The sequence below is a fragment of the Bolinopsis microptera genome, chromosome 9 (assembly GCF_026151205.1).
Source record: "Bolinopsis microptera isolate Bmic1 chromosome 9, MBARI_Bmic_1.0, whole genome shotgun sequence".
NCBI classification, from domain to species: Eukaryota; Metazoa; Ctenophora; class Tentaculata; order Lobata; family Bolinopsidae; genus Bolinopsis; species Bolinopsis microptera.
The window spans coordinates 10,949,095-10,966,269 of record NC_087080.1 but is presented as its reverse complement, the minus strand read 5'-3'; the positions used below and the strand labels follow the sequence as shown (position 1 = coordinate 10,966,269).

Genomic DNA, 17,175 nt, shown 5'->3' with positions numbered 1-17,175 from the left:
TCATCACCTCGCCATTCTTTTGACTGGATTCCAGATCTTGATGCATACATCATGAGCATGAAAAACTATGTATTAAAAAAAGAGAAATATTTGTTGAAATAAAAAACGCATGGCCCCTCCCAGAACCTCACAATATGTACTTTCAACATTTATCTCAATACACATAATATAGGCTCTAGGTGGCAATACACGTTACATAGCTATAAAGTAATGGAACAGTTTATTCGGCAGAAATGTATTTGCTTTAACACCGGCTACAAGCACATTATTTCAGACAAGGACCTAAGCCTGCGGCAGGCTATTTGAAATATAACGATAATATAGCCTAGTGCTTGAGACAGTTCATGTTTTTTGAGAAACCAAACACAGTTTTCACCACAACCAATCCACCCCATTCGCTGAGTGTTTCAGCTGTGGTGTATGATTATCTGACTTTTAGGCTATCGTATATCAGTACTAGTACTGTATCTCCAATAATGTCATAATACCATATTGTGCTAGTATCAATTACAACACTGTGGTTAATAATTGTTGTAAGGAACGATACACAATCTATCATGCAGGTAAAGACGATCTATGGCTATTTGGACCCATCCACCTAATGCATGCACCAGTATTATAACTTTTGTTATACAGTGATCTCTTCCAGCATTAAAATTGCAAAATTGATTAAAAATAATAGCTTACCCTGTTAAATCCGGCCATGTCCACGAAGCCTGAATCTATACCACTGGCCATCTTCACAGATTCTGATATTTGACGGATTTGTGCTAACGGGAGAACGATTTGGGTTATTTGAATTAAATAAAATACAGATTTGAAATACTAAACGAAATATGTAACAACGTAAATAAACCATACAATTTTATCATTCAACAGCCTGCGCCCAGGACAAAAGAAGCTTGCACGCAGGCTGAGCCCAGGACAAAAACTGTGATTAACCCAGTACAAGGAAGCAGCTGTTAGGCTCTAATGCAGAGGCGTAATGTTAACATTTGGTACCCCCTGGAGCTTTTTATACCCCAAATATTTATTTTTGGCGTCAACTGAACGCTAAGTTGCTTGTAAACCACTCATAACTTGGGTAATGAGCAGTTAATTGCTTAAACTGAATCAAACGTGTTACTCCCGAACTGCCACAAACAGTGACTGCACTGTGTCATGTGATACCGTACCACATGGCAAACCATGTGGTACCACGCGCCACAGATGCACCACTCTAAACCACTTAAACTGCCCACCAGACCTTCATGTGCTACTAACTCCGTAAAACTATTGATAAACCTACTCCGCAAAACTACTAATCTATACTAATCTATTCCAACGGTTTTTTCCACAAACCTACCTATACTACAAATCCTAATGAAATAATAACACCACTTTTATGATAAAACTTATACATCCCAGAAAAGTACTTGAATAAGATAATGCTTGAAAATATATCGCTAAGTCTGATGACAGAAAATGATACTTATATGTAAAAATCAAACACCAATATTGACCAAAATATATTATCGATAAAGTTTTTCAAGTTCATGAAGGGGCAGTTTAAACAGAAAAGTTTTAAGAAAAGCTTTAAATGATTGCAGTGATTGAGCCAATGAAATGGTATCAGGCGGACGATTGTAGATCTTTGGAGCCACCACAGAGAAGCTACGCTCACCAATGATGAAAGTCTTTTAAAAATAACTGGCTACAATGAGCATTTTAATAACAATAAATAGTAGAGATCAAAAACTTTAATTTCCAACAGAACATTTTTTAGAAACACACCTAACAAATTCTACCCTGCTAACAAGCTATTAAAAGCACTAATAGTTTCGTATGAAGTTTAAGATCTAAACAATTACTACCCTTCAAAATATGAATAAAAATGTTTAAGTAACAAAATATTTGACTTTACCAGTCTCTTGACGTTTCAAAATGAAACTGAGGTTGAAGATGCAGTTACAAAAGGCCACTGGTTCTCAATGGTTACTGAAAAAACTTTTTCCAAAATAAAAGTTTTAAAGCAGTCCATATCTGCTTTTCTGTGAACTAAACAGCTTAAATAGAAAAACTCATTCCCTTCTTATTACAACAATATTTAATTTAAAAGTGTTTGTTCTCAAATAAAAATTGTCCAATAACACTTTACTACACTTCCGTATACTTGGTATTTCATCCTTTATCATAATAGTAGCAAAGTTCTTAAAATCCTTAGGAAACCCTTAAACACCACCGACTAATTAAATATCTAACAATGCATGTATAAACGTGACTAACACTATCCCTAAAACCCCCAAGTGATAAACGTGGGGGTTTATCATGATCACGTGGTAATAAAAAATAAATTCATCACGATAAAAGATAAATCGTTGTGTTTACGTTTTACGTTACTTGAGGACTCGCCAACGGATAGAGCGTTTTGATCATGTGTTACGTTATTAGAGGATTCACTACGGATAAAGGGTTGTGATGACCGGGATGACATAGAGTAAATGCATATGCTGTCTCGTCTCATTCTACTTTTCCAAACCCAGCTGGCACTTAAGCGTATCATTTTGACTTAAGTCACTTTTAAATTTTGTCTTACTAAAACCTTCCCCTGCAGGGTTACCACACCCAACAGGTAGGCAAAGCATCTCAATGCTGTCCTCTCGTGCAGTGGCGTAACGAAGGGCCCTGCTGACCCCGCTGTGCAGGGGGGCGCCGTCTTCAGTCGTTTGAATGTGGGACAATTTCGAAAACTTAACTAAAGTACTAGCAAAACTGTGCGTTTCGCTCTAGATACACACTTTTTTAGAGATTTTACCGGCGTATTCTCTAAAATCACCTAATTTGTTCAATTTTGGGGAGGGGCACCAAAAGGGGAGGGGGCGCCAACAGGGGGAACCTTTTCGGGGGGGGGGGGGGGCGCCAACAGGCAACGTTACACCACTGCTCTCGTGGGCTATCTTAGCCCAGCCTCTCTTAAAAAAGCGTTGTGATTATGCGTTACTTTAATAAAAGATTCACTAACGGATAAAGTGTTGTGATCAGGGTTGTCACGTGCACGTGTTATGCCAATAGAGGAATCACAAAAAATAAAGCGCTGTGTTTCGGAATGATATTGACACCCACAGCTCAGATATGTTAAACTTTTTTCCTTTTGATCTCTCATCTAGACTGACTTCTGTTTGGCAAGATGTTTCCACAAACCTCCTTCTGAACGGAAATCTGCTCAGAAAGTCACACAGTGTGTTCTTTTTGCCCTCAATGTGTACAATGTCAGAGGAGTAGTTGCAGAGCTCCTGTACTGGCATTTCTTGATCAATGCTGGATCTGACTTCGAGAACAGAACGTCGCTTGCTGACATAACAGAAGACTTTTACATATTGTTTTAACTGTGAACGGGTGAACCTAGGGTGTTCCTAAAATACAATATACATCTTTCAGTAATCAATTGCTATCACCTTCAACCATGGCATCAACGAGTATCACCCGATAAGGTGCATCGAAGCGGCGACGTCTTTCAAGAATTTGGTCAGGAATATGATTTCAATAATTTTAGTTAAACTTGATTAACGATCACCAGCTCAAGCTGCGCTGTGCTTTGCTGTCGAGATGTTAGTGAAGTTGGTAGACTCGGGGCTCACAGACGTAACCTCCTACACCACCTGAAGGTTGACCTCTGGAAGCGTTTCATCTTGCTGGAGTCGTATGATGATATTCTTCATTTGAGAGAACTTGCTAGTAACCGTAGTTATTGGAGTAAATTGTTCGACTTTATACTTGAGTACAAGTCAATTTGACTTTTGGGACATATAATCTTACAAAGGATCTCGTTTAGGTTCTAAATTATTTTAGGATTGTTGACATTTGTAAGATTGACATGTTTGATAATAACCCTTCCAGATCTTTGCTCTGCAAAGCAGAGCAAGGATCTTGTCAACGATGCGAAGCAAGAACTTAAATGATTTAAATGTGAAACAAATATTAATTTAATAATTTTTTGAAATTCAATACAATATTATAAAAATTTATTGTTTTGTATGCGAGCAGCGCTTTCAAATAATATGTTTGCGCACGTAAATATAAATTAATATTTTACGCGCGGCGCGACCTTTGCTTAATTTTGCATTGTGTGTAGCGTGACAAGTATGTCAAATTGAAAATACAAATTTACAAAACAGCAACATGAAAGCAATTAACACGCAAGTATGAAAAAAATTGAATGTGATGAAATATTTCAAGTCTATAAAATAAAAAGTTTGTCTAGACCATTTATTTAATTAGTATTACATATTTAAATTAAGTATTTTTGCATTTTTATCCTGATACTTTCATTAATATTTTCTTTTTTAGTTTTGTTTTGATTCACGATGTTAATCTTTCGCATTTCGCTGATTTGCATACTGTGGTTGCGAGATCGAGAAGCATTATTGGATGCGCGGCCCAGTAGTGCATCGCGCTACAAGTTTTGTTTACATTTTAGAGGCTAATATTTCGCGTCATCAAATATATCAATCAAAATTTTACTATTTATATTACTATATTCAATATTGTTCTTATGCATCCAGAATATAATTTGCATATTACACGATTGACGATCAATTGCGCTCCTACTAAATCACTCGCCCAAATTTTCAGCAAATTCCTGTGAAAAGGCCTTTTAGGTATGAAATTGATCTAAGTCGGTGTATTTTTGGACGCTGATTCCGAATAAACCCTCATGACGTAGGGTAAAAATGCTTCCCTGGACAGTTATGGGCAAAAACCGTTTTGGTTACGTGATATGCTAGTAAAACATGAATTCGATTGTTTAGGGCTCAGGTTAATATATCGTGACATGTAATTGTAAGATAACAAACCTCGCGCGCGCGGCGCTTACATCTGCACCTGAGAATCTCTCAGCAATGTGTGGCTGTCTGCGCGGCGGGCTGCGTATTGTGTATATAGCTGAATTTAAATTTAGATTTATTTGTAAATGTATAATAATATTAAATATGTATTGATTGTTTTGTGGTAAATAAAAATTTTGTTTTACTAAATTTTGTTTTACTAGGATTAATTAGGGTTGTGGTAAGGGTTATGGATAGCTTTGAGCTTCGGGGCTGTGCAGCTAGGGTTTGATTGACGATGTCAACCATTCCAGATCATTGCTCTGCGAAGCAGAGCAACGATCTTGTCGATGCGAAGCAAGAATATTACCAGTAACAGTTGGAGTTGTATACCGCTCACCAAGCAATCCACTTGCTAACTTCAATGCACAGTAAAAAGAAGTTCTTACTGTACTTAAAGGACATAAAGCATGCATGTTAGGGGACTTCAAGTTAACATAACCAATTTATCAGGCCCAGATGAAGATATATTTGAGGAAGTCATTTATAGTCATGGGTTCACGCCCACAATATCCATTCCCACACATCAAATGCCCCACTGCTCAAAAACGTGCATTGATAACATACACACTAATGACATTCACTCATCAACTATATCTGGAGTTATTCAGGATAATGCTTCACATCACCAGCCCATTATCTGCCTTCAAGTAATGACTTCTGATGCTAGTTCGGAACAGAATAAATCACCTGAAAAACAACCATTTATTATAACTATAGTAATGCAAACCTTGATTTAAAGCTCTGTGAAGAAATTGAAAACGACATAGATACATTCTACCACAGATGTGACTCTTTTGAATCCTTCATGGATCTGTTTCAAGAAAAGATAGATATATCTTGCAAATTGGCTTCACCAAAAACCACCAAATGAAATAATATAACAAATCCATGGATCACAAACGGCCTTATTAACTCTGTGGAGAAAAAGCTAGACTTTATTTTGAATGGTAAAGAACAAAAACATTGTTAATCCCAGATGGGGATCTGGAAAGACATAATGTTATAAAATATACAATGCAAGTGCATGTTTACTAATCTTAATCTACTTTACAACTCAATAGCCCAAGTCACCATACCTGTAGTATATTCCATGGTAATAGAAGAACTTTAAAGTTTTTCAAATTGTTGCTATAATTGATTTAAATAAAAATTTGTTGTTTTCTTGAAATTCTTTGTAGGTTTATAACCTACCAGGACGCGCGCCGAGTTGGACTCGTCGACGGTCCATAATATATGGAACAAATATTTTACGAGTATCACCCGTTAACAAAGTCCTCCAAGGCTAGGGTTGGGGTTGGGATAAGGGTTTATGTAAAACCGTTTTTTACAGCTGCAAAACCATAAAAACCAAAGTCACGTGAAATTTTTGGGCGAGCGAATTAGTAAGAGCCGACCAATTGTGGTCCTATAGTTTTGTTGTTACGAATTGAAATAGCATATTAAGTTTAATTGGAGAGGCTTCTTGGTTTGTGGAGACACTACTGACTACTAGTGCTGAAAAGTGCATTATTCAGAGCTCATGAAATATTTTGTGCATTCGAGTTAGATGAATTAAAGAGTAAAGGGGTACCCTAAAAAGACCCCCTGATATTTGGCAGGGTCCTTCATCAGTTAATCCTCGATCTTAGTTGTCTGATAGTTGAGCCAACCTAGGAGATATTAGTCATACTATGTGTAAATTTGCATAACAAATCCAATGGGATTCTTAGATAACTCCCTGGTCCCTAGACTACAAGACTAGGTAACACTGGGATAAAACCCTGGACGCTCCAACCAATCGGGCACTTTGCGGAGGCTTGGTTATTGCTATAAAATGTTTAGTTAGTATAGTGTAGTAATAATAGCCATGGGAATAACATTTTTTGATAAATTGATTGATCGCAGTGGGGAATTGATTTATCCATGTAGTAATAGTATAGATGACTTTTACTCTGCAAGTTGCAGGTTAGAGCCGGAGCCCTGCCATCAATCTCTGGAGTGGGTTAAAGATTTCGTCTATGCAGCCCCTATGGTTAAATTAGCCAAATGATCACATAGCCATGATTGAGGCTTGAGGGTTTAGTGAGGAGGGTGGACTAGTCATTAGGATCATGAATCTCGATTCATATGTACTAGCAGACTGGAGTGTGCAACCATATTGAGTTGTTAGAAGCAAAAAGCTTGAATGCTAGTAACACCTATCTGTGAGCATCCAATGTTCATATCTGTTTCTGTACAATTGGTATTAAAAGACTGTTATTTATTGAATGACCATCATCCCTCTATCTATGTCGTCACCATGCTGCTATTGTTAATCAATATTGTTTACAATTACTTTACACTCCCTAAAATTTGCTTTATTACTATTGGATGGATATTTCTGTAAAATGGATCCAATGTGACATGAAATGTATTAATTTGGATTGATCAATTTTATTTTGCCTAACTAATCGTATGACTTTCAAATGTAATAAACACTTCTTCAGATCATAGGTTATAGCTTCTATCAGGGTTAAACCAAAAGAAAGTTAATGGTAGCCCCAGGGGATGCGTTCCAGCAGTACTTTTGGGTGAGCAACAATTTTTGTATTCAAGACTTTAATGTTATTATTCCACCAATTTTAAATTGTTGTATAAAATTTGACTTTATTCATGTATTTATTTTGACTTCAATCATACTGGGTACATAGTGAAATTGCCTTTAAGACAAACACAATCGTTGAAAAATGAATCTCATTTAAAAATCTGATTCAAAATTTCATCAATTTAGGGAGACAAAAATGCTGGATATGATGTGCTTCTCACCAACATGAAACAAGCTGTTTCTGCTTCCAAAGAGTTTCATGAGATTTTAAGAGAACGGGGTAACTATGAGGAAGCATTCTCCAAGTCTTTGAGACGATTGTCTGAAAAGGCAACAACTATTAATGCAGTTGGGTAAGTTAAGGGGAAAAATTTTTGTAAACATGTTCTTTCATAGCTTGGTATATACAACACTGTGCAAGTTTACTACAACTAATTTGTACATAAAATAGAAGAAACAACTACTTACTCAAAAGCTAAGGACCACACGTTATTACTTGAGCTGTTGTCACCTAACCTCTCTCCAAAATATGCTTTTCTTCCCTAAAAATATGTATTAATGATAACTATCAGGTCCTTTTTACCTGTGTGGACTGTCGTCAAGAAGTACATGGAGAACATGAGCAAAATTCATGGGGATTTTTCTACTAAATTCAAGGAACTTTGTCAAGAATTAAACACCTTCAAAACAGATTCAACTTCAAAAACTAACAAAATGGTATGTTCATTCAGACTTTGATAAGATATAAGTTTTAAAACATGTTACTTTTTATTTGCACTGGTGTCCAAATGTTAATCCGATTGTTACATAAATACATCTGATTTATTTCTATTATCTCAGCTGAAAGATCAAGCAGATGTAGTAAAAACAGCTGCTGCACTGAACAACATAAAGAACTCACTGGAGCATGTAAACAAGTGCAAGAAACTTTACCAACAGAAACACAAGGATCTGATAGAGAGTGAAGAAAGCTTCACCAAAGCAGGATTAGCTGCTGATAAAACTGATAAGGTGGGTTCTATATTTTTTATACGCAACGATATAACCATTGTAGCATAACATTTCGTAATTATACCTACTTCCTTGTAAATAATTGGAATTCTTTTTTATTAACTTAAATTATCTTCAGGATTACAACTATTATGTATACAATAAAGTAATAACCACTTTTGTACCCTTGTACTCTTGTATCTTGGTATCCTCGTATCCTTGTACCCTTAGCTTGTATCCTTAGCTTGTATCCTTGTATCCCAGCACAATTTTTGTCTATAAAGTACAAATTGTTTCATCGTCTTAATTACATATCCATAACCCGTATCACTTTTACATTATATACCTTTGTTGTCAAGGCCCTTTGCAGCCGATAAGCACTAAGCAACTGGTCGATATTTTCATCTCTACAAATCCTAGGAGACAGAGAAAATGCAACAAAAGTTCACAAGAAGTCAGGACGCGTTCGTGCTAGCTGAGAACACGTATAAAGCAAGTGTTGAGAAGTACAACAAAGCTCAGGAGGAGTACAATGAGGACATGACTAACTCTTGCAAGGTTATTGTTATTTTATTTTACAACATTTTCCGCCATATCTTTGTAAAGTAACTGCTTGATTTAGTTTTTGAAAGCTTATTTGAAATGTCTGTTTTGCAGTTTTAAGGTTCACTAATGATTTCTTTTAATTGTTGTGTAAAATACTAAATTATGGGAAATTCCTTCGCTTAAAACGAGTATTTTTTCTTCAGTTTTTCGGAGAGATGGAGCAAACTCATCTGAACCTGATTGTGGAGTTTGCTAAAAGGTTCGGGGACATAGAGACAGATCTGATCGAGGAGCTGAAGAAGAACTGTGAGAGTATTCTCGGAGGTTAGCATCATTTATCTGGAGTTTATAATTGTCCCGGTTTTTATTTGCATATTTTTAAGCCCAAATTTTGCGAAATGTAACCTGTTCTCAACTTGAAAAAGCTCGTTATCCACGATTTGTCTAAATTTATTTTAAATTAGATTTGAATGAGCTGTTGATGAAGATTTTATTGTAGAAGCATTAGCAAATTATAAAGTATTGGGCATTTGGGCATGATGCTGATTACAGATATTAGCTGAACATTAAACACCATTTCAAAGGTGAAATTGAATCGTTGAACAGTTGTACGAATGATTTTATTTTTATTTTTAAGATTAAAAAAAGGGAATTAATAATTTTCAACGATTTCTGATGACGATATTATCATGACTGTAAACTTTTCGTTCTGCACTGAAGATTAATTTTAGAAACACTTACGCAAAACATTTCCTTGTGTCTAGGAGATAATGATGAAGATATTAAAGGTAAGTTTGCTGTGTCAAGTAGAAGGCTACTCAGGCTACTGCTAGTCGCTATGATCTTACACGTTGCAATGACCGACACTGCAATGTCACTTGAATGGCAATAAAAATCGAAATCTTTGAAAATGTGATCTTTATATTACTGATTCATAATCGAAATATTCATAAAAATGTTCGTAAATTGTCAATAGAAAATTCTGAGGGTGGCTAGTGTCAATATCAGTAAAATAAGGCTGACTCACTGGCATGGTAGTGGCATCACTGAGTCCAATTCTAAGACTATGAGTATACACCATACAATAAATTACTATGTAATTGTAAACCATTTCACTCGTTATTTATTGATTTTAAAGATAAATGCGATAAATTGCTTGAACTGCTAAGCATGATATTTAATGTTTGACAAACGAGTAGAAAACATTTACCATTTTAGCATGCTAATATGTGATGAGGATTAACTTTTTCTATGTCACTATGAACTTAGTATCTTCGGAGGCAAATAAGCTTCGCCATAGAAATGTAATGTACAAGTACTAAATGTGCATGCCGTTTTTAAACTGTGCTAAAATATTTGTAATATTAATCGCATCAGTATCTTTTATAGTTGGGCGAATCTTTTGCCTCACACGTAGAATTGTTAGGGAAGCCGACGTCACCATTACGAAGTCATCGGATGACGTTTCAAAACATAATTGGAAGCATGATGATCGTACATAAACAGTAGATCATGTCTCATAATACAAGTCTATATTATCATGTCTGTATAACATATAATGTAGATATATTACAAATTAACTGAACTCTACGACAGAAATGTAACCACTCGGCTCTCTAAATATTAATTACCCAGATATTCACTGCTCAGCTACTAAAAAGTGATTTTAATTTAATTTAATAAAACAATTATTTAATAAGACAATTATTTTTATAATAATTTTAAAGTAATTATAGGACTAGTGTGAACCTCACCATCGTAAATGTTCCCAGCTAGCTGGCCCCTCTCTACCTCAACCCCTCGCTAGCTGACCCCTCTATATATCTACCCGAACCCCTCTAACCCCTCTTTCCTCCCTCAGGTCTGGTAGGATACACCCCAGAGCACCTGATAAAGATATTCGTGGAGGAGAAGACTACAGGGGTGGAGATGTGTCCTCTGATGGAGACGGAGCTGTTAACAGTGAAGGATCCTCCGGTGCTCAGCATGACACCTAAACCTACACACAACCCGGCCCCTCATGAGAAGAGCAGGTAGGGCCGCTTATTCATTGTTAGTTTGTTTGTTTACTAGGTTGTTTGTTTGTTTACTAGGTTGTTTGTTTGTTTACTAGGTTGTTTGTTTGTTTGTTTATTAGGTTGTTTGTTTGTTTGTTTATTAGGTTGTTTGTTTGTTTACTAGGTTGTTTGTTTGTTTGTTTATTAGGTTGTTTGTTTGTTTACTAGGTTGTTTGTTTGTTTATTAGGTTGTTTGTTTGTTTACTAGGTTGTTTGTTTGTTTACTAGGTTGTTTGTTTGTTTACTAGGTTGTTTGTTTGTTTACTAGGTTGTTTGTTTGTTTACTAGGTTGTTTGTTTGTTTATTAGGTTGTTTGTTTGTTTACTAGGTTGTTTGTTTGTGTGTTTACTAGGTTGTTTGTTTGTTTACTATGTTGTTTGTTTGTTTACTAGGTTGTTTGTTTGTTTATTAGGTTGTTTGTTTGTTTGTTTACTAGGTTGTTTGTTTGTTTACTAGGTTGTTTGTTTGTTTACTAGGTTGTTTGTTTGTTTGTTTACTAGGTTGTTTGTTTGTCAAACCTTTGTGTTTTGTTGTTTGTTTGTTTACTAGGTTGTTTGTTTGTTTATTAGGTTGTTTGTTTGTTTGTTTACTAGGTTGTTTGTTTGTTTGTCAAACCTTTGTGTTTTGTTGTTTGTTTGTTTACTAGGTTGTTTGTTTGTTTACTAGGTTGTTTGTTTACTAGGTTGTTTGTTCAAATTCTGCCTGAGTCACTTGCTAGCTGTAGTGTTTACAATACAACCTCCCTCCCTCCCTCCCTCCCTCCTTCCTGTACTATAACATAGAGCGAGTCTGGTTCTAATACCTAAGTAGAATATTCCGTTTACCACTGTTTTATTCGGTCTGCTGCCCCTGTAACTGAACGAGTTGGTAACCCAATACCTGGGGAACTCATCACACCACCTTGACAATCCAGCTTTTAGATTTTAGAACACTCTAGAGAGAGATATAGTGAATTGTTTGGTGTATAGCTAACTTCGTACCTTTATTGTTTTGAGTTGGTTTTGGATGGTTGATTTTTTTGGATGGTTGAGTTTGTTTGTTTTAGTTTCTAAAGTTTCATGATAAGGCGGTGTTTTGGTGCTGTTTTGGGTATTGAGGGGGGGGGGGGATCATGTTTTTTGTCCGTTTGGCAGCTATATTTTCAAAACGGACAAAAAATAAAGCGGACAAAAACGGACAAAAACGGACAAAAACGGACAAAAATTGAAATAACATTTAGATGCTTCCTCCTCTTCCTCCTCCTCCTCCTCCTCCTCCTCCTCCTCCTCCTCCTCCTCCTCCTCCTCCTCCTCCTCCTCCTCCTCCTCCTCTTCCACCTCCTCAGTCATCCTCCTGAGTCCTCCTCCTCCTCCTGAGTCCTCCTCCTGAGTCCTCCTCCTCCTCCTCTTCATCCTCCTCCTCTTCATCCTCCTCCTCTTCCTCCTCAGTCCTCAGTCCTTCTCCTCAGTCCTCCTCCTCATCCTTCTCCTCAGTCCTCTTCAATCCTCCTCCTCAGTCCTCCACCAGTCCCCCTCCTCCTCCTTCTATTCAGTCCTCCTCCTCATCCTCCTCAGTTCTCCTCAGTCCTCCTCCTTCTCAGTCCTCCTCAGTCCTCCTCCTGAGTCCTCCTCCTGAGTCCTCCTCCTGAGTCCTCCTCCTCCTCCTCCCCCTCCCTCTCAGTCATCCTCCTCAGCCATCCTCCTCAGCCATCCTCCTCAGTCCTCCTCAGTCCTCCTCAATCCTCCTCCTCTGCAGTCCTCATCATCCTCCTCAGTCCTCCTCCTCTTGGGTCCTCCTCCTCCTCTTCATCCTCCTCCTCTTCCTCCTCAGTCCTCAGTCCTTCTCCTCAGTCCTCCTCCTCATCCTTCTCGTCAGTCCTCCTCCTCCTCAGTCCTCCCCCAGTCCCCCTCCTCCTCCTATTCAGTCCTCCTCCTCCTCCTCCTCAGTTCTCCTCCTTCTCATTCCTCCTTCTGAGTCCTCCTCATTCCTCCTTCTGAGTCCTCCTCCTCCTCTTTCTCCTGAGTCCTCCTCCTGGGTCCTCTTTCTCCTCCTCCTCCTCAGTCCTCCTCCTCCTCCCTCTCAGTCATCCTCCTCAGTCATCCTCCTCAGCCATCCTCCTCAGCGATCCTCCTCAGCGATCCTCCTCAGTACTCCTCAGTCCTCCTCCTTCTCAGTCCTCCTCAGTCCTCCTCCTCAGTCATCCTTCTCCTCCTCCTCCTCCTGGGGGATCCTGTTTTTTATCCGTTTTTTCCGTTCGGAACCCTATATTATCAAAACGGACAAAAAATAGAGCGGACAAAAACGGACAAAAAATAACAAAAATGGAAATAATATTTAGATGCTTCCTCCTCCTCCTCCTCCTCCTACTCCTCCTCCTCCTCCTCCTCCTCCTCCTCCTCCTCCTCCTCCTCCTCCTCCTCCTCCTCCTCCTCCTCCTCCTCCTCCTCCTCCTCCTCCTCCTCCTCCTCCTCCTCCTCCTCCTCCTCAGTCTTCCTCAGTCATCCTCCTCCTCCTCCTGAGTCCTCCTCCTGGGTCCTCCTCCTGGGACCTCCTCCTCTTGGGTCCACCTCCTCTTCATCCTCCTCAGTCTTCAGTCCTCCTCCTCAGCTCAGTCCTCCTTCTCAGTCCTCCTCCTCATCCTCCTCCTCAGTCCTCCTCCTCCTCAGTCCTGCCCAGTGCCCAGTCCCCCTCCTCCTCCTATTCACTCCTCCTCCTCCTCAGTCCTCCTCCTTCTCAGTCCTCCTCCTCCTCCTCAGTCCTCCTCCTCCTCAGTCATCCTCCTCAGTCCTCCTCCTCCTCCTCCTGGGTCCTCCTCCTGGGTCCTCCTCCTCCTGGGTCTTCCTGATCCTCCTCAGTCCCCTTCCTCCTCCCCTCCTCAGTCCTTCTTTTACTCCTCCTCGTCCTCAACAGTCCTCCTTCTCCCCAGTCCTCCTCCTCCTCCTCCTGGGGCCTTTTCTTGGGTCCTCCTCCTGGGTCCTCATCCTCCTGGGTCCTCCTCCTCCTGCTTCTCCTCCTCAGTCCTTCTCCTCCTCACTGCAGAGGCACATATTAGGTGCGATGGGTGCGGGATCGCACAATTTACCGTTTTCCGCACATTTCCGCATAAGTTATTGTTTTCCGCACACTTCCGCACATTTTGTAATTTTCTGCATATTTCCGCATAATCTAGCATTTTCCGCGTAATTTCGCATAATTTTGAAATTTTCGCGTTCTGATTTTCGAGTGTAAAAACCAAAATATGTTAAAAGTCGGGCCCTTTTAGGACTGTGACCGGTGACTCAGGCCCTTTTAGGACCGTGACTCAGGCCCTTTTAGGACCGTGACTCAGGCCCTTTTAGGACCGTGACTCAGGCCCTTTCGGGACCGTGACCCAGGCCCTTTTGGAACTCATACCTAGGCCACGTGACCCAGTTACCACGTGACCCAGGCCATTTCGGGACCCTGACCCAGGCCCATTCGGGTCCGTGACCCAGGCCCTTTCGGGACCCTGACTCAGGCCCTTTCGGGACCGTGACCCAGGCCCTTTTGGAACTCATACCTAGGCCACGTGACCCAGTTACCACGTGACCCAGGCCCTTTCGGGACCCTGACCCAGGCCCTTTCGGGACCGTGACCCAGGCCCTTTTGGAACTCATACCTAGGCCACGTGACCCAGTTACCACGTGACCCAGGCCCTTTCGGGACCGTGACCCAGGCCCTTTCGGGACCGTGACCCAGGCCGTTATGGAACCCTCGTCGTTACCGTACTTCGATCATACCTGCAGTCCTTTTTATCTGGTAATGAGCTCTATTCGTTGTAGCGCTGGCTTTATAGTGGGCTTAATGGATCTTGGATCAAATGGTTTGCAAGTACTGACGATCAATGCCAACAAGCGTGTCACATATTTGCGATCACGCATGGGATCTGATCGACTCTATCAAGAGGCGTCTTCAAATAACTGTCTCCTGATCTCTACCAGATCAAGTCACTGTTCTCACTTTCTCAGATAATTGAATCTCAATATAGGTTCAATCATGGTCTTAGTAAAGAACTACACCCTCAGTAACACATAAACAGACCTATTTTTGATAAGAGCGGCGGTTATACGTTTAGAATTTCAAAAGTCCTTCAGAAAATGCAAAAGAAAACCGCACAATTCCCGCACAAATTTCGAAAAAATCGTCGCACATTTGCCGCATAATTGGTAAAAATTTACCGCACCTTACCGCACATTTTACCTTTATAGTCGGGTGCGGTACCGCATAATTTCGATTTTTTTACCGCACCTAATATGTGCCTCTGCTCCTCAGCCCTTCTCCTCCTCAGTCCTTCTCCTCTTCCTCCTCCTCCTCAGTCTTCCTCATATTCCTCAGTCCTCCCGCAGTCACCCTCCTCCTCAGTCCTCCCCCAGTCACCCTCCTCCTCATCCTCATCCTCCTCATCAGTCCTCCTTCGCCTTCTCAGTCCTTCTCTTCAGTCCTCCTCCTCCTCCTTTTCCTGGTTCCTCCTCCTCAGTCCGCATTCTCCTCCTCAGTCCTTCTCAGTCCTTTACCCAGTCACCCTCCTCCTCATCCTCCCCATCAGTCCTCCTTCTCCTTAGTCCTCCTCCTCAGTCCTCCTCCTCCTCCTCCTGGGTTCTCCTCCTGGATCCCTCTTCTCCTCCTCGGTCCTTCTCCTCCTCCTCAGTTATCCTCCTCCTCCTCCTTTTCCTCCTGGGTCCTCCTCCTTCTCCTCACCAGTCCTCCTCCTCAGTCCTCCTCATCCTCTTCATCCACTTACTTCTCCTCCTCATCAGTCCTCCTCAGTCCTCCTCCTCAGTCCTCCTCCTCCTCGTCCTCAGTCCTCGTCATTAGTCCTCATCAGTCCTCCTCCTCCCAAGTCATCCTCCTCCTCCTGGGGCCTTTTCCTGTGTCCTCCTCCTGGGTCCTCCTCCTCAGTCCTCCTCCTCAGTCCTCCTCCTCCTCCTCAATCCTTTCCCCAGTCACCCTCCTCCTCATCCTCATCCTCCTCATCAGTCCTCCTTCTCCTTCTCAGTCCTCCTTCTCAGTCCTCCTCCTCCTCTTCTTCCTGGTTCCTCCTCCTGGGTCCTCCTTCTCCTCCTAAGTCCTTCTCCTCTTCCTCCTCCTCCTGGGTCCTCCTGATCCTCCTCAGTCTTCTTCCTCCTTCTACTCCTCAGTCCTCCTCCTCCTCAATCCTCCTCTTCCTCCTAAGTTCTCCCCTCCTCAGTCCTCCTAAGTCCTCCCCTTCTCAGTCCTCCTCCTCATCAGTCCTCTTCACCAGTCCTCCTCAGTCCTCCTTATCCTCATCCTTCATCTCCTTCCTTCATCTCCTTTCTCCTCCTCATCCTCCTCATACACCTCCTTCTCCTCATCAGTCCTCCTCCTCACTGCTCACTCCTTCTCCTCCTCCTCCTCCTCGTCCTTAGTCCTCTTTATCAGTCCCCATCAGTCCTCATCAGTCCTCCTCCCCAGTCCTCCTTTTGGGGCCTTTTCCTGGGTCCTCCTCCTGGGTCCTCCTCCTCTTGGGTCCTCCTCCTCATCCTTCTCCTTAGTCCTCCTCCTCCTCAGTCCTCCTCTTGAGTCCTTCTTCTCCTCCTCCTCCTATTCATTCCTCCTCCTCAGTTCTCCTTCTCAGTCTCACTCCTCCTTCTCAGTCCTCCTCCTCCTCTTCTTCCTGGTTCCTCCTCTTGGGTCCTCCTTCTCCTCCTCAGTCCTCCTCCTCTTCCTCCTCTTCCTGGGTCCTCCTGATCCTCCTCAGTCTTCTTCCTCCTTCTACTACTCAGTCCTCCTCCTCCTCAATCCTCCTCTTCCTTCTAAGTCCTCCCCTCCTCAGTCCTCCTAAGTCCTCTCTAGTAATACAACTTTTCATCCCTTTTTATGTTATTAAAAAATGTGTAGACTATTCTTTGTGCCTAATTGAAGATTAAAAGTTTGAGAAAGGACCATGGTCATTAACCGGGCTACCCATTTCTGCAGATAGCCTGTTACAAATTGTGGAGAAAATTTAAATCAAAAGTTACAATTTTTGTCCGTTTTTGTCCGTTTTTGTCCGTTTTTGTCCGTTTGGCAGCTATATTTTCAAAACGGACAAAAATTAACGGACAAAAACGGACAAAAACGGACAAAAAATAACATGATCCCCCCCCCCCCCCCCCCCCCCCGTATTGAGGATTGTGATGGTACTGGAGACCGGTTT

At 41.0% G+C, this 17,175-nt stretch overlaps 2 protein-coding genes across 53 annotated transcripts in view; one reads left to right on the top strand and one right to left on the bottom strand.

Moving 5' to 3' along the window:
- LOC134820796 (afadin- and alpha-actinin-binding protein B-like) overlaps nucleotides 1–3,210 on the bottom strand; it is a 39,998-nt gene extending 36,788 nt beyond the window's left edge. For 2 of the 3 annotated variants that reach the window (XM_063831424.1, XM_063831425.1), the window contains exon 1: nucleotides 688–3,209. In XM_063831424.1, coding sequence (XP_063687494.1) covers nucleotides 688–738 — 51 coding nt within the window. In that variant the 5' untranslated portion in view covers nucleotides 739–3,209. Of the gene's footprint in view, nucleotides 1–687 lie in introns of all 3 variants that reach the window. The other variant, XM_063831423.1, reaches the window with a different exon arrangement.
- Nucleotides 3,211–7,318: 4,108 nt separating this feature from the next.
- Nucleotides 7,319–17,175, top strand: part of LOC134820355 (ras guanine nucleotide exchange factor Y-like) — a 46,232-nt gene continuing 36,375 nt past the window's right edge. For 31 of the 50 annotated variants that reach the window (XM_063830717.1, XM_063830708.1, XM_063830693.1 and 28 more), the window contains exons 1-8: nucleotides 7,319–7,414; nucleotides 7,615–7,781; nucleotides 8,001–8,145; nucleotides 8,269–8,439; nucleotides 8,839–8,976; nucleotides 9,168–9,288; nucleotides 9,729–9,752; nucleotides 10,826–10,997. In XM_063830717.1, the coding sequence (XP_063686787.1) occupies nucleotides 7,376–7,414; nucleotides 7,615–7,781; nucleotides 8,001–8,145; nucleotides 8,269–8,439; nucleotides 8,839–8,976; nucleotides 9,168–9,288; nucleotides 9,729–9,752; nucleotides 10,826–10,997 (977 nt within the window). In that variant the 5' untranslated portion in view covers nucleotides 7,319–7,375. The remainder of the gene's footprint in view (nucleotides 7,415–7,614; nucleotides 7,782–8,000; nucleotides 8,146–8,268; nucleotides 8,440–8,838; nucleotides 8,977–9,167; nucleotides 9,289–9,728; nucleotides 9,753–10,825; nucleotides 10,998–17,175) is intronic. The other 19 variants (XM_063830719.1, XM_063830713.1, XM_063830695.1 and 16 more) reach the window with 1 other exon arrangement.